Source organism: Nannobrachium achirus, assembly GCF_963921795.1.
Source record: "Nannobrachium achirus genome assembly, chromosome: 16".
NCBI lineage: Eukaryota > Metazoa > Chordata > Actinopteri > Myctophiformes > Myctophidae > Nannobrachium > Nannobrachium achirus.
The window spans coordinates 35,920,139-35,937,407 of record NC_137823.1 but is presented as its reverse complement, the minus strand read 5'-3'; the positions used below and the strand labels follow the sequence as shown (position 1 = coordinate 35,937,407).

Here is a 17,269-nt window from a genome sequence, read left to right as displayed (position 1 = left end):
ATTACCTACAAGGCCATATATGGCCTTGGACGGTCCTACATTTCGGACATACTTGACCCTTATGTGCCATCGCGTGAACTTAGATCCTCAGGCAAAGGACTGCTGAACATTCCAGCTTGTAACTATAAAACAAGAGGTAAACGTGCCTTTGCTGTTAGAGCCCCAAGGCCCCAACATTTTGGAATGCCTTGCCCGAAGATATAAGGCTTGCTGACTCTTTGCCCCGTTTTAAATCCCTTCAGAAAACTCACCTCTATAGAGCTGCCTTCAACCATTAGCACTCTTGATTTTAATGTATGCTATTATGTTTTTTTATCTATTCCATTTCATTGTTGTTGCTGTTTTTGCATTGTTGATTCTTCTTTGTATTGTCGATTCTTCTGTCAAGCACTTTGTGACTTTGTTCTTAAAAAGCGCTATATAAATAAAGTTTATTATTATTATTATTATTATTGATATAATGAATTCGGATGGATTTTGATTGTGCACGGCATTCGTTGCGAACACACTGTATACAGTACGTTAGGTGGTATGGTTAGTCTACTATCTAATGCACTCTTTAAATAGCGGGTAAATACTGTGCTAAGGGACTTTAGACCAGATCAGAGCTGGCCCAAGACGCAATCATTTTCGGGCTTTTTTCACTCCAAGATATTAATATGCCAACAATTTGCCTGACCAAACCTCATTTAAATAAAGATGACACTAACAAGCAAACAGAGCCAATATTAGTTTCCCATTTCAACAGAAAATGCTATAAAAACTGTGATGACTATCACACGATTACATATGTGTAACAAAAGCCAAACCAAAAAGAATTCCACTCTGTGACTCTTCATGCATTTGAATATTACTAACCATGCCACAAAGCTGTACAATGACGGTAATGCTCGATACATCTCGCGCTGTCATTGGTCGAATGACCAACGTGACTCTTGTCACCTGTGGACTAATGACCAGTGGTGTAAAGTAACTACAGTAAGTATATTTACTTAAGTACTGTACTTAAGTACAATTTTGTGGTATTTGTACTTTACTTGAGTATTTCCAATTTCCAAAACTTTTACTTCTACTCCACTACATCTCTGATCCAAATATTGTACTTTTACTCCACTACATTTATTTGAAAACTTTAGTTACTAGTTGCTTTGCTAATATAAATTACAATATTATAAAACAAACATCAACCACTTTAGCCCTTACACTTAAGGCTATTTGAAAATAGCCGATCTACAAGCTCCCAACATGTCGCATCAAGCTTGTAGATCTGATATTTTCAAACATTTTTGTACTTTTACTTTTGGTACTTTAAAGCTGTACTGTGGAAGCTGCTCAACTAGTGGTCAGTAGCGGTATTGCTTTTTTCGGCCGTTTTTCGCCGCGGACCACCGGAACGGGGGTCCGCGGACCACCGCGACCCCCGCGACCGCCTCCGCCTCGCCGATACGAATCCATAGAGCCGTCTCCCGTCATTTTTAGACCAGGATTGAGGGAGTAGCATGCAATATTCCTTCACCAATGTAAACACAGTTGCTAAGGGAAGCTATTTTCTGAAGAGACAGCAAGACTCGCTGTGATTGGCCGGTGGTGTATGATCGGCGCTGTGATTGGCCGGTAGTGTATCATGTGGGAGATGACATCATTTTGCCGGGAAATTCTCCCCCCCTCACAACTCATAGAAAACATATAAAGAGAAGGCTTCAGAAGCTGAAAATAACAGAGTGGGGGTTCTAAAACTTTAGCGATTTAACAGTTAGGACAATTTTAAGATTTGTTTTATAAAAAAAGTTACATAGTATAACTTTAAGTACATTTTGATGCCAAAGCTTTTATACTTTTACTCAAGTACATTTTGAATTCTGGACTTGTACTTGTAACGGAGTATTTCTATATTGCAGTATTGATACTTTTACTTTTTCCACCACTGCTAATGACAAACGTGACTCTTGCACTGATGCGTCTGTATCTTTCTTTCCTGCTGTGTTCTCATTATCTGTTCTTGTTGTCTGCTGTAACTGCCATCGCAAATAAATTATCCTCGTGGGATCAATAGTCTGTCTGTCTGTCTATCAATTTATAACCTTGTGTACCACCTTCCTATGCGGTTTCACTTGGAAATACAGTGCCTCAAGATATGGAAATCAGACTAGCGAAATGCCATTTCAGCTAAACTTTAAGGTCTGTGAGTTTCATGCACTGCAACACCATTACAACGACATTAAAAAAGACTATTAAAAAGGTCATTTCGGGAAGCCATTTTACCTCAGGCAAACGGTCGGCCAGGAATCTATTTGAAAACAAATTTGAATATACACCCCGTCCACCCATTGCTATTCTGGGGAACACACAGGTCAGGGGATATTATACTATATAGGATACTGTATTGTAATATCTTTTTTTTTTGTTATCAATTATTTTTATTTTCCATAATCAAAAGAAAAATGCAATTAACATACAAACAACACAAACAATAGCAAAACAAGAAAAGGAAAAGAAGACCCACCCACCCCCTTTCCCCGGACCAACACGGAATGTACAATAGTGCATGCCTGTGCTAGGCTGTTACCATTATATAGTGATTTCTTGAATCATAGCCTTAAGCTTATCTGCAATGTCCGACCACATATTAATGTTTTCTTCTTTTGCTCCGTGTAACCTTGCTATCGACTGCTCTAAATATACTATATCTAGAAAGGTTAAGGCCCACTGGCGAAACGTTTGTATTGTAATATCTGAAATGAACTGAATGATAATGAAATTGAACAACTGGAACTCTCTCAAGGACTCCTGGATGTCTCAGGGCCCCACTTTGAAAACTGCTGGTCTTGTCGAGACCCATGCACCATTCACGAAGAACAGAATGACAGTGTACTTAGTGGGTTGTCAGAACATTAGTGGATCCTAATTTGGATACTTGAAGAGGTGCAGTTAATGAGAATAACCTGAGTAAAAGTTGTGTAAAAGCGGAAGAGAGGTCTTTATAATGTCATGTCAAAACCACTGTGGGGGCAGAGAAGGCAAATCAATACCCCATGACCACCATCAGCCTAACCCACTATGGGTATAACCACATCCAGTGTATTGCTTTTAATGGCTTAAACCACTTCCAGTATGTAGTTCTTTTAATGGTTTTAACCACATCCAGTATACTTCTGTTAAGCTCTAATGCTCACACTGAGAGAAGCCAAGCTAATGGTTGGCTTGGTAATTCAATGTAATCTCTATGCAAACCATCTTTAAACATTTCCAAGCTTTTCTTCCAGCTTGGAAATGTTAAAAGCTGGTTTGCATAGAGATTACATTGAATTACCAAGCCAACCATTAGCTTGGCTTTTCTGTATGTGAATGAGGCATAAGGCCGGCGTCTTACCTTGTTCTGGTCAGTCCAGTAAAGGAAGTAACCCTTGGGGTCAACTGTCAGAGTCACCGGGGTCACCGTGGTTGAATCCTGGTGGAAGAAAAATACTGTTAGAACACGGCAGAGGTGTTTGTGTATATGTTTGTGTGTGTGTGTGTGTGTGTGTGTGTGTGTGTGTGTGTGTGTGTGTGTGTGTGTGTGTGTGTGTGTGTGTGTGTGTGTGTGTGTGTACTGTACATGTCAGTATTAGGGCATTCACCAAATATTCGAATATCAAAGTCACTATTTGACGTTGTTCACCGAAGTCGAATATTCACTTTTCTTTTTTTTTTTCGATGAATTTGTTAATGCTCTATACCAGGGGTTCTCAAACCTTTTTAGGCTGTGACACCCAAATTAAACATATTTGAACTGGGGATCCCCACCCTGACAAGCACTTGGAATTGTAGGTATTACAATTAATGTGACTCTGTTCCACAGATAAATATTGTGTTCCGAGGCGTTGTGAGCATGTAGATCGGCTATTTTCATAATGTTCGCCTCTTGCTTACTTAATATTTGACAGTTTGGACAGTCCTGTCGAATATTCGACTATTCAAATACTTTGAGGTCGAATAATTCGAATACTAAAAAACACTATTCGTGAATGCCCTAGTCAGTATGGCAGTGTATTGACCAGTGTGTCCCTGTTATTCAGACACAGCAGTGTTGAGAGAGACAGAGCATAGCATAGAGAGGGGGAATGACGCGTAACATGTCAGAACTGAACCAGGGACATTGCTATTATGTGGTCAACAACACTATCCTGTCAGCAACCAGCATGACCCAGCGTGTCCACGTTTAAGTGCCATGTGCGGGTCAACCTGTGTACTGCACACAGGTTTCTCTCAACTGATAACATCACAGTGCTGCGGCGAGTGATTCCATCTAGTCTGCCAGCTGTGACGAGAACCAATGGGAAAGAGTTACATGCTTGTGTGTGCACGCGCACGGCGCACGCGTGTAGGTGAAGTGTTAAATTCTATGTTAGTTGCAAGGCTGATGTCCTCTCTACTTTCTCTCACACACACACACACACAACACACGCACACAGGCTCCGACCCTGAGGCACACATGGCAACGGCAGATATTATTGGATGTTTCTATAAAAAGAACGAGGCTTTCCTTTTTTCCCCCCTCCTGGGTGTCCGTAATGGCCAGGGTTCAGCTGAACAGTAGCTCATTGTCTGCCAGCCTTCAGCCATGGCCGACAGATCACAGGGACAGACACACCCACTGGACACAGTGAGGAGTGGACATCTTCAAAGTGTCTCCGTGATCCGCCTCCCTAATGGTTTCGCCCTATGGGAGCAGCGTGCACACATGGGGCTAATGATCCACTGCTACGTCTCACACGTTGACTGTTGCATGTAGGGATGGGACCATATGAAAATGTCATATATCACGATTATTGTGACAAAAGAAATCACGACTTACGATATTATCACGATAATAAAAATCCATTATCCTGGGGCTGAACATTTGCCAACAAATTGCAGATCTACAAGCTCACAACGCGTCGCATCGCGGCCTCGTTGTGAGCTTGTAGATCGGCTATTTTTTGGCAAAGACATTTGATAGAGTGAAAAGTGCGTATATTATAAGTACCTTTTACCAATAAATGGTACCGGATATGCAGCTCAGCAAATAAAAGGTGAATTGATCCCAGTGCATGACGGAGGACGATATCACGATAAATTAAATCTCCACGATACGATTATCGTGAGTGTTTTTTATCACGATAAACGATGATATCGCTTATCCCCTAGTTGCATGCTGGACTATAGGCTCTATGCAGTATGCACAGCTGCCATATTGGAAAGACTTCCTTCACAATTCTTACCAATTATACTACTGAAGGCTCCGTTATATTTAGTGTCGCACAGCGGCTCTCAAACAAGGACGTGTACAAATGGAACCAAATGCACCTGTTACACACCCGTAAGGGGCCATTTGGAACCGCCTCAAGTTACCATGAGGGTACCTGGACACCAACTTCTCAGCCTGAACGCACATATACGCATTATTGCGCAAGACTGGCGCAGCATGATCGTACATATACGCACTAGGTGATTAAAAACGAAATAAATGATAATGATAAAAAAAAAATATCGGCACACCATTTATATCACCAGATCGGCTTACCCAACATATCGGCACACCCCATCTGCGTGCGAGGAGGCGGGGGGGACGCTGAGCGGGGGATGGGCGTGTTTTTCTCCATGAGTTACTGTCTGGACGTAGCCTTTAGCTTAGCAACACTGACGGAGCGGATCGCAACGAAAATGCATGGATTTACAGTTCATACGGAGATCATTGATTGTGTCCACATTGACGTGCACGAAACGCGCACGCGAAGCATCCCGGGGGGGAGAAGCCTCCGCCAAATGCCCACTATATCTCAATGGGAAGCGAGACTATTCACTGGTGAGTAAACATTAGCTGACAAAAACAAAACAAAAACAGACACGTGGAATGTGTATCTGTGCTGATGGCCTGAATGAATGAATGCACTCTAGATCATAATACAATAATAAAAATTCCCGGCTAATCTGAGGACAAGCCATTTTAGCGGAGACTGGGAAAGAGTTAAGACTGGTGTAGCATGATGAGTGTTTCCAGTGAGCCAGCATGCACTATATCGGCACCCTGACTCTGTTTGACCAGAATGGAACAGAGCCTTCATTAGTATCATTGGTAAATTCCAATATTGCTGCTGTACTAGACAGTAATGGCAATGGTCGTCCGGATCGGGAATCGAACCGGCGACGCCGTCAGGCATCAATGCCTATGTGGCAATGCCTATGTGGTGTGCGCTTGGACCAGGTGCCCCTGGACACTTGTCTTTATTTGTATAGCACTTTTTAAGAACAAACTAAGTCACAAAGTGCTTAACAGAAGAAGCAACAATACAAAGAAGAATCAACAATGCAAAAACTGCTACAACACATCACAAAATAAAAGTAAAAAATAAAATGTAATAGATCCTTTGCCTGAGGATCTCAGTTCATGGGATAGCACATAAGGGTCAAGTAAGTCCGACATGTAGGACGGTCCAAGGCCTTAACTCATACAGGGCCAGATTTCCAAAATATGAATATGAATGTGCGCTTATAACGCCAGGAAATAGCTATTTTGTATCCCCCCAGACCACCTTAACCAGACCACCTTAACGAATGCACGTTCATCATACCATACCACCAGATGACCACTAGAGACCACCATACACCATACACTGACATGGTCCCATGTTAAGCCTGTTTAAATCCACATAACAGGATGAGACGCTGACTTGGTCCTCATTGACTTAACATGGACGGGCCGCCGGTCACCATTTCAGCTCAATACTGTTCAATTCGTGCTTGATCGTCTCAAACCACCATTGGTATGGGCATCGGGACGTATATAGATGCCACACAGAAAGTTTCAGAATCAAAATCCGACCTAGTGAAGCTACGTGAGGGTCGGATGGTTGCATTGAGGCTAACGCTAGCAGAGGCCTGTTGTCAACAGGAAGCCCTGGTTTAAAGGTGACGTCATAATCGTATCCTTTTTTTTCACGGTTTACGTGTGGACATTAGCTGAGGTAAGCTAACCATTTCGCTCCGTCTATAAACACATATTAAAATCTTAAACAATGCTTTTATATAAAAGTCGCTCCGAGTCGCTCGGCACCAAACGCCATAGTGAACTAGTCGCTCGTAAAGTCGCCCGGCGCTAACTGAGTTAAGTGATAAGTGAAAATGTTAAATCAATTCTAAAGGAAATAGGCAACCAGTTCAGGGAAGCTAAAATGGGTGTTATATCATCAAATTTTCTGGAGCCAGTTAAAAGCCGTGCAGCCACATTTTGAACTAGCTGCAGGCGGTGAACAGATTTTTTGGAGAGGCAAGAATAAAGGGAATTACAGTATAGTCAAGGAGTGAATAAATAAATATATGTTACATATAAGATCTTATATGTAACATAGAGTGGTGTGCTGTTCTGGCCTGGGGTTGGCTGTTGGGATGCGGAAAACGTAATTGATAGAAAAATAGCTACCCAATAGCTGAGAGATTTAGGCATACCACATGGGCTCTACTGCCTGACAGGCCATTTGCTGCATGTCACTCCTCTGCTCTTTCTCTATTTCCTGTCTCGCTCTCCACTAATACAATAAATGCTCAGAAAAGGCCCAAAAAATAACAAAAAGAAAAAGAATAATCGCTATACTAATTATCTATATCAATGATCGCCGCAGCCTTAGTTTGCTGGAGATTCGCGGCTATGACCACCAAGCCAGCATGCTGCTGGCAGTCATACTGACTGAGACTGTACTGTACATGGTATGACAAAGAACAAAGAAAAGAAAGCAACAGTCCCTGTGGTGTACGTTTGCTGGAAGTGCAACCGCTCTCCGCCTTTTTGTCGTTTTCGTGGGTCTCTCAGGGTCTTTGGGTCTCAGGGTTTTTGAGGAGTATCTGCAGGCGCAACCACGGATACCTTGTTTGAACCCGATACTCTGCAAACAAAAGCGGCCGAGATTCTGCGATTCTGAGCCGCGCTCTCGAGAATCATCTCGTACTTTAATGAGCCAATCAGAGGCTCGTGGTGGGAACCCGCTGCACCTGCTCTTTGATGGACTGCTATTGATTTCTGTGGCTTGAAGAAGCCCCAGCCAGTGAGAGGCCAGAACTGACACAATATAAATGAGAGCGAGAGAGAGAGAGAGAGAGTTGAAGGGAGAAAAAAAAAGAAAGAAAATGAAAAGGGGGAGCAGAGAGGCGTAAAACGGCTGATGTGTTTGATGCCTGGAAACGGACAGTCGGGGCATCAGAGGGTCGTTTTGATAGAGCGGCGTTTGCCATGGCAACGCGCCGTACCCGCGAAGTCTATTACAGGCGGGAGAGGAATCGCTTCAGATTACGTTGGCATGATTAACCCGCACGTACAGGCTTGATTGGACAGTAACAGCCACAGCTCACAAATGGTTGGACGCATGCAGCACTGTCTGTTAGCTAACAGTGTACTGTAGCTGAACCCCTATTCTTTTCTTTATTATTATGAACCGTGGACATTGTGGGTCAACACAGCCATCACTCTCTCCCGATACTCTATCTTGATCTCTGCACTGATGCACTGCATCAGAGATGTGTGTGTGTGTGTGTGTGTGTGTGTGTGTGTGTGTGTGTGTGTGTGTGTGTGTGTGTGTGTGTGTGTGTGTGTGTGTGTGTGTGTGTGTGTGTGTGTGTGTGTACGATGCGCCGCAGACCCTAACTTGTGGCTCTGCTAATGTTACAAATGGAAGAGGAACGCCTTGCCCTCCATCCCTCATAATGATGTAAATTGCTCTTGGATAACTTCATAAAATGATAATGATAACGTAGATGATGGCAATTATAATGAGTCTATTCTACTTCCCAAAAACCACGGCTACCATTCCTCCAGTGGCCATGACAAATGGATTGATGGACTAGGCCCCTTATATCTGGAAAGAGAGAACGAGAGAGAGAGAGAGAGAGAGAGGAAAAAGTAGAGAAAGAGAGGGATGGATCTAGATAATGATGTGAGGGAGCAGTCTCTCCTATGGCCAAGCACAGCAAACACTTTCTTCTTCTTCTTTCGTGTATCCTTGATAATTGGGTGGGTGGCGACATTTGTTTCACAAGATTTTCTTGTTACCTGCAGGGGGAGGTCACGTGGAGGCTGTCGTCTTCTCCCCATTATGCCATTATGAAGGCTTAGCATGGATTGCTATATCACGTTGCAGATTACGCATGAATGTGTTTTTAAAGCGATACCGCAGGGATCACTGCTCATGGGTTTTATTGACTTTTGATCATTACAAAGGATTAGAGGTCGACATTAAGAAATTTGGCAGCAGCTTGTGGCTCGGGGAGGTATTAGCGAGCCGACGCTCTTAGTTTCTCAGATAATTTATTACTTGCTAAGTGTACCATTAACCATCACCTGAGGGGTTCTAAAAAGAGTAATTTGGCCTCCGTTTATCTTAGTTTTGCACTCTAATGATGCTTTGTAGCACTTGTAAAGGATTCTAGACTTGGCCACCAAGAGCTGTAAATATTTATATACGTTATCCATATATCCATGTTTTTTGGTAAGTTGATGCTCTAGTCTGCTTCGTCATACTACTAAATGTTATGAGTGTTAAAGTGAACTAAATACTGAACCGATTAAAAGTACTAACAGGAGACTATCAGAATGGAGAGCTCTGCAGCAGCTCATGTGTGATGTGAACCAGCATTCACCTCACTCACTACTGCAGGCTGACACTGCTTATACTTGCTGCTGGTCAGTGACTTGCCTCACTAATCATTAGACTCCCAAACCACATCCTGGGATCGAAACCCACAGCTGCCACTTTATTTCCAACAACCACAGACTATTTTTTCAGACGATAAAAAGCATATTATTTGACCGAGATGGAGGTGCGCTGTCTCAAGCGAACTTGAGCCACGCGAGGCCCCGCCAAACGAGCCAAAATGAGTGAGTCACCGGGCCAAGCATTGCGAAGTTCGCTTGAGCCGACTCAGCGGCAGCGCCGTCCGAGTTATGTACCGTTAGGCACAGCATCGTAAATCTTGTTGTGGGGACTGCTTTTTCCCCAACTGCCACTCAAGGTGACTACTGGCCAATCACAGCACGTCTTTCCCAAAGTCTGTGCACTCGCAAAGCTTGCGTCAGTGAATGCTGATTGCTGTGACTGGAATCCCCACCTACAGGAATTCACATACAGCAGTGACACCAATACATTTACATCATTGATACAGAAACCTGGGTTACAAACAGATAATTGAAATTGGTCTGTAGTTATCCAGTGCACTGCCCGCTTTGTGCAGAGGAGTGATTCATGAACACTTCCAGATGGACGGTATTTCATAAGTGTAAAATCTCGATATTTCGACGTCCCAACATTAGTTCAACTAAGTTAGGTTAGGTTTTAGGGTTAGGTTTACTGAGGTTAGAGTTAGGGTTTGGGTTAGGTTTAGGCATAGTAGCTCTCACCAGGTTAACATTCACCAGGTTAGCATTCACCAGCGTCGGCAGGTTAGCATTTCACCAGGTTAGCATTCACCATCATCGAAGAAAGTGTTAAGCTAGTTTAAGAAATGTGCTTTCTATGCCATGGAAGCCAGGGCAACTACACACTTTGAGATCATTAATGGCATTCAGAACATCAAATGTAAGATTCCTGAAAAGAGAAGGAGCCATGGCAAGGTTATGCACTGTTAACTCTTTTACTGCCTATGACGAGCGCCACAGCGCGTTCGTCATTCGACGCGCCGTCCACTCTGCCACGGCGAGCGTTCGTCAAATCCTTATTTAGGCAAGGAAGCACAGTGTCTGCGGTCTGTGAAGCCAGAAGTCAAGTCATCTGAACTAGACCAAAAAATAGGCTATGGGTAAAAATGTCTCTGCTTTGTGCTGACTTCGGGTGATACTGAATCTGCTCTTCAAGGAAGGCGGTCGCTTGATCGCCCTGAATTGTTGCGCAGGTTCTCCAAGATAGCGCCGCCCATGGCTGCTGTGGTGACTACGTGTTGCGTTCTGTCTGTGTTTTGGTGTTTGTCTGTTTTTTGTTTTTGTTTATGTTATATGTGAAAAAATTGATTTGAATGCAAAAATGTAGTATGCCAAAGCAAATTCCTATGTGTATTACACAATGGTTAATAAAGAAATCTGAATAAAGAAATCTGAATCTACTGGCTCTCTATCTTTACACTGGAGAATGGAGATTCGTGTCTGTCTGATATTTTCCGACACTAGAAGGGGTCTTTTAAAAACACAGAGGATTTAAATAATCTCTGGATATTATTCTATGAATTTTCAAAGGTATGTGATTTGATGGAAAGAGCAGAAAAGATGATTATAGCCTAGCTTAGCTAAAATAGTTAAAGATCAAGCAATTAAACAGAAGCGCACACCAGAAGTGAGGAGGTGCTGCTGACCACGGGAGATTTGTAACTGTTGCAAAGAAAAGAGATTGCCTAGCTCGTAGCCGATGCAATAACCTTTTTTTTTTTTTACATTTCGAAATAATATAGGTCTTCTTCAGTCAGTGTGTGAAGGGTTCATATCAGGCTATAGTATTTCTCCAGCATTTGCAGACAGACTGAGGCTGGCTACTTGCCAATGCTAAATGCAGCACTGCCTCTCACTGCTGTAACTATATCTTCTCCATGACATACGTCATTTCCACCACTCTGGGATGGATCCTTTTCCTACAGTTCTGTAACATTGGTTCTTAAAGTGGGGGTCCTTAGGAGGGTTTCAGCGGGTCCCGGGCAAAAGTAGGCCTTATAGCAGGGGTGTCCAAACTGTTTTCAAAGGGGGCCACATTAGAACATATTAAAACACCCTCGGGCTGACTATCTCCTGACCATAATAAAGTCACATACATATGCATCGCAATTACAATATTTTATTTAACTATCATCATCAATATTTAATATCAATTGTCTTTTATCAGGTGTGTGACTCACATTACCAAATGTAACCAGACGTGCAAGGTAAAAAATACTATAAAGCCAGTGAACAAGGAATCCTGACGTCAGCTATTTTAAAATAGAAGATCTACAAGCTCACAGCGCAAGCTCGTACATCTGCTCATTTTGAATAATTTCGGATTTTGTTTAACACAAATCTCCTCTTCTAGGGGTCCCTGGCACAAAACATGTTCAGATGGGGGTCCACGGCTAAAAACTGTACATATGATTTTGTGGGTCCTTGGCACGAAAAGCTGTACCGCCGTATAGGACCAAACAACAACTTGTGAGATGAATGCACTAGCCTGGGATCAAGTCTACATTCGTTTCTTTTGGCTTTTATGCCTTTATTGATAGTATACAACAGTAGACTGACAGCAAACGGGGAGAGAGAGAGATGGGGAGTGACATGCGGCAAAGGCCGCCCGGATCAGGAACCAAACCGTTGACGCCGCGGCAACCATGCCCATGTGGCGGTGCCCATGTGGTATGCGCCTTGACCAGGCCACCGGACGCCCCAACATTTTGTAATTTTTAAGTCATTTTGCAGTCATCAGGTGGCCGGAATCACTGACCGGAACCACCAGTGCTGTGCACCGCCAAAATGATTCTCCTAGTTTTAAATTGGTATACTTGTTTAGTTTCTTTTGTTATAATAGGCCTTACCCGTTCAAAGATATGAGCTCCAAAATGATGTGCAGTGTGTGGGTTATGGGATGTGCACTGTGCATACAGTATATGAGGGATGGAAAGTAACTTTAACTGGTGCTTGCATGCTAATATGTAGGAGCATCAATGTAAGAAATACCCGTTCCATTTAACGGCTACAGAGATACTGTGTACCGATCTGCATGATTTTTGGACAACATCTGTAAGAGGGCCAGAACAAAAACGAAGACTAAATATATTGACGATTTCATCAACAAAAAGAAAAAAAGACTAAAATGTTTGGGAGGGACAAGTGGAGAAGAGTAGAACCAGATCCAGTAGAACAAAGACAAGTCATCATGGGTGCGCACGGGTGTCACAGACCGAAAACATTCCCATGGGGAAATGTTTTTTTTTAATGTTAACTTTAAACATAACATGGTACTATACCTTTGAACAATGGAAAGAATGTGTTGTTTAAATACTATTTCATATAAAGACCAAACAGAGAAGCAGCTGAAGAGAAGTGTCACGGCAGCCGTTGCCACCACTCATACCAGGCCGCAAAAACATGGTAGAAAATAAAAGTGGCAGTCAGCCCAAGTTCAAGTTTCACATGGATGGGTAAAATAAACAAATGATAATTTGGAGAGGCAACTTCATAAATCATGAAAATCACTTAACCATAAACCTCTTTGCCTGCATTTGTTCTGGACTACTTTAGAGCTTCGGTTATGCAGACAGGCTATAAATGTCACACCAACAATAAACTGTGTAAACAGTCAAATATTACTGTGCACCCGTCCAGAGCGCAAAAACTCATAAGTGGTAGAAAAGCAAGCCATTTACCATGAGAGGGAGTGGGTTGTTGGCTGATTTACCACTGTTTCAGGGTTGTGGCACGAGGCGAGGAACAACCCACGACCCTCGAATGGTAAATTGCTTTTCTACCACTTCTACCATATAAATGAAAGAAAACACAGTTGTAACTTGTAAGTTTATTTAGTTACAATCATTAATTGTTTCAGTGGGCAGGGTCCATGAGCCAACTCAAGGTTGTTGACTGATTTGCCACTGTTTTAAGCCAATCAGAATCCAGTATCTGAACATGTGACCACAAATGTGGTAGAAGTTCAAATTGAACACTGAAGGGTGAAACAAACAAATGATGATTTAAACACGCAAATTAAGCGCCTGAAGAAAAAAATATATATGCGTATATTAAAAAAAAGCTTGAAATATTGACTGGCCTATGTTAAGATTATTAAAAAGATGTCATAAGGAAATATAATAAAAAAAATAAACTGACTGTTACGTATGCAGTCTAAACAAGTAAAAATCCCCAGGTGCTCAGGTGGCACGGTGATAAAATCACTGCCCAACACCACAGAGATTGTTGGAATCCACTGTGGTGGAGCACAGTGTTAATGAAAACACTACACTGCCCCTCCTTTATTTTAAAGTCTTATTTTCATTCTTGTACATTTCTATCACGCTTACAACCTCATGACTCATGTCTAATTTATTCTGAGTGAGCATTCCTCCAATTAAGTCAAATTCCTCCGACGTGTGAACTTATACTTGTCCAATTAAGCGGATATAATTATCTAATCAAAATCAGCGCACGCGCTTTATCAAATCGAAATCAGAGGTTGTATGAACACAATGATCTGTTTTGCACCTTCTATCCACAATCCAGACTAGCAGTAACATACACGGTAAATCCTGAGGGTTCATTTATAGATGTGTAACTCTGAGTCCATGCAAATGACCCTTACAGCAGTGGTTCTCAAACTTTTTCATCTAAATGTTTGATCTACAAGCTTGTAGATCTGCTATTTTTTAATTGCAAAAGTGCAAAATTAAAGTGGCTAAAATGATTGTGATGCTATATTACCGTAAGTCATTTCGCTGGGGAACCCTTGTGGAACCCCTGTGGGTCCACGGACCGCACTTTAAGAACCAACAGGCTTTACAGGTTCATTTGGTTACATTTGTACACTCTCAAGAGTTACATTAACACATGAGGATTTCACTTGTGTGTACATGGGTACTGGTCTGACACTTACATTTGAGCAAGATAGAAAACTATGACGACGGGTAGGAAAACAACGTCATTCAACCACAATCTCTCTGTGACTGTTATTCTGTTTCTGTATTCTGTGTGCCCCCCCCTCCCCCCCTCTCTCTCTCTCCCTCCAGTTCTTTCCATGGATTCATAGGAAGAGGAAAGAAGGAAGGAAGGACTGTATGAGAAATAAAACAGAGAGAAAGTATCAGTGTGTGTGTGTGTGTGTGTGTGTGTGTGTGTGTGTGTGTGTGTGTGTGTGTGTGTGTGTGTGTGTGTGTGTGTGTGTGTGTGTCATGGCAGGCAGGAAAGGTCTGGTTGGGGTCCAGAGATAGGCCCACACCCACACGAGAGAGCTGCACAAACACTGATGGATCACTGCACACGGAAGGGAAACACACACCTCACCCCCCCCCCCCCTTCACACATACAGTATATTGCTTGGTTGTTGTAATTACTACTTAAGTACTCAAGATCTCTCGATCTCTCACTGTCATGAAAGATAGATGAGTAATGTATAGTGTATGCATAAGCGTGCGTGCGTGTGTGTGTGTGTACGTGTGAATGCTTGTGTGCATTTGGTATCATGCCCACTCACATCTGTGCCATGTTCTGTGCCATCTGCGGCAACCAAAATAAGACCACCTGCGCACTACCGTGAACATTATCGTTGTTTCATAACAACTTGAATACAAAAACAGTGTTCTGTCCCACATATTATATATAGCCTATATAAATCCAGCGTCCATTTCAGCAGCATGAAATTTAATTTAATGATAAAAGCTTGGCTTCGAGGGTTGTCCTCATGGCTCAACATCAAGGCCTAATATATTGTAAATCGTCTGCACTGATATCGCAGCTTTTACCAAGTGCTTTACAATGTGTGCTACATTAACCCAGTGGTTCTCAACCATAGCATTAGGCTACGGACCCCCATTTAATGGCATTTCTATCTCTGGGACCCCAATTTATATAGCAAAATCAGTGTTAATTAAACTCTGAGAGTGTACAAATGGAACCAAATGAGAGAAAGAGAGAGAGAGAGAGAGAGAGAGAGAGAGAGAGAGAGAGAGAGAGAGATCACACTTGTGGTTAAATAATTGTAGACCTACAGTATATCTGCATCATCATCTGTCTACTCCCCCCTGGCTTGTGTTTCAAATAACAGCACAGCACAGCTCAATCAAGGTGAAGAACAGGTGGCCACAGAAGTGGTCTTTGTTTCACAGAAATGAGAGAGAGCACCTTGATTTTCACAAAGGCAGCGATTGGCAGAGAATCACAATAATGATCCCATACTGTTCACAATACATGAGTCAAGGATGGGGAAGGCGGTGCACAGTCATTCAAAAATAGTGTATAATAATAGCCTAATAGTGTGCAGAGGTGCTTTGCAGCTGTGGTCATATGTATCTTAATAGCCCGATAATAATAAGCCTACCCAACAGCAGTGAGCAATCAATTTTAATCAAGGTCATGTCTGGCTGCAGGCTGCCAGGAGTGGAGACTGATGGTCACAATAAAGGCACAGGCGTTATTATTATTCAACTCTGCTTCAGAGCCATTAAAGGATTCCTGTGTTGCGTTTTTACTTAATTACGGCCAATTGATTGAACCTGTTCCCAGAAGAGGGAAGGAAGGGGAAAGACAAACACAACCCACATTTAAATATTTGATTTGATTCAATGAGCTGCTCTCTATTAACGCAAGCGTGCAGGGCACTGCACTGCATGGGCACACACTGCGCGCAAGACAGAACACGTAAACAAAAACACTTGTAAACAGGAGGAACTCGTTTCTTTTGTTTGACTTTCTTAAATTATATAGCCTATATTTTTTTCTTTTTCAATTCAATTCAATTATTGTGAGCATGCCCCCTCGCTGACATGGCGTGGGACAAACGTTATAATAGCAGCATGAGGAGCAGGTTGTGTAATAATGCATTGTGTCGGCTTGGCTCTGCCTGGGGAGTAGAAAGAAAGAAAGCATGCCGCAAATCCGTAGCCTATATTGGGTCTCTTGGTCTGTTTTTATAACGTTAATCATCACACACACCATGCTAACATTGTACTCACATCATCCCATTTCATGAATTTGTTGCCCTTGCTCAGGCTCTCCGGGACGGACACGGGCTTCAGCTGCAGTGCGTGAACTCCGGGCTGCGCTCCTGCCATTGGCTCATCTACTGTGAGTCTGAACGGCGGTCAATGTCTTCCTCTGTTCCTTCTCCTCTCAGTCAGTGTATATCCCCTTTCCAAGGTGTCTATAATAAATGAGTTGTTGCTGTTTGTTTTCTCTCTTTAAAAAAAAGACACACACACTAACCGGTTAAGCGTGTAGCCAGTCAGTGTCTCATGCCCTCTCTCTCTCGGTGTTGTTGGAGCTCTCCAGACGCGCTGAAAGAAGCGACATGCGGCTCGGGGCTCCGCGACGCAGCCAGAGTGGAGAGCAGAGGCAGTGGAGGTCTTGAATGGAGTGAGCTGAACTGAACGGAGCGGCTGGCTGTCTTCACGTTTTGATACAAACACACACTGACTCACTCAATGCGGGCATGGACAGGGGTATGGATCCTCGCTGGCGACCGGCGCCCCCCAGCGGCCGAGGTAAATATTATCGAGAGACCCGTGGAAACGGAAATCAGGGGTCATCAATATGTCCGTATGTACACGG

At 42.9% G+C, this 17,269-nt stretch overlaps 1 protein-coding gene across 1 annotated transcript in view; it reads right to left on the bottom strand.

Moving 5' to 3' along the window:
• plcb1l (phospholipase C beta 1-like) overlaps positions 1–16,773 on the bottom strand; it is a gene marked incomplete at both ends in the record, with an annotated part of 254,020 nt that extends 237,247 nt beyond the window's left edge. Inside the window, 2 exons of the mRNA XM_080744659.1 lie at positions 3,371–3,448; positions 16,675–16,773. Of these exons, the coding sequence (XP_080600785.1) occupies positions 3,371–3,448; positions 16,675–16,773 (177 nt within the window). The remainder of the gene's footprint in view (positions 1–3,370; positions 3,449–16,674) is intronic.
• Positions 16,774–17,269: the final 496 nt, after the last annotated feature.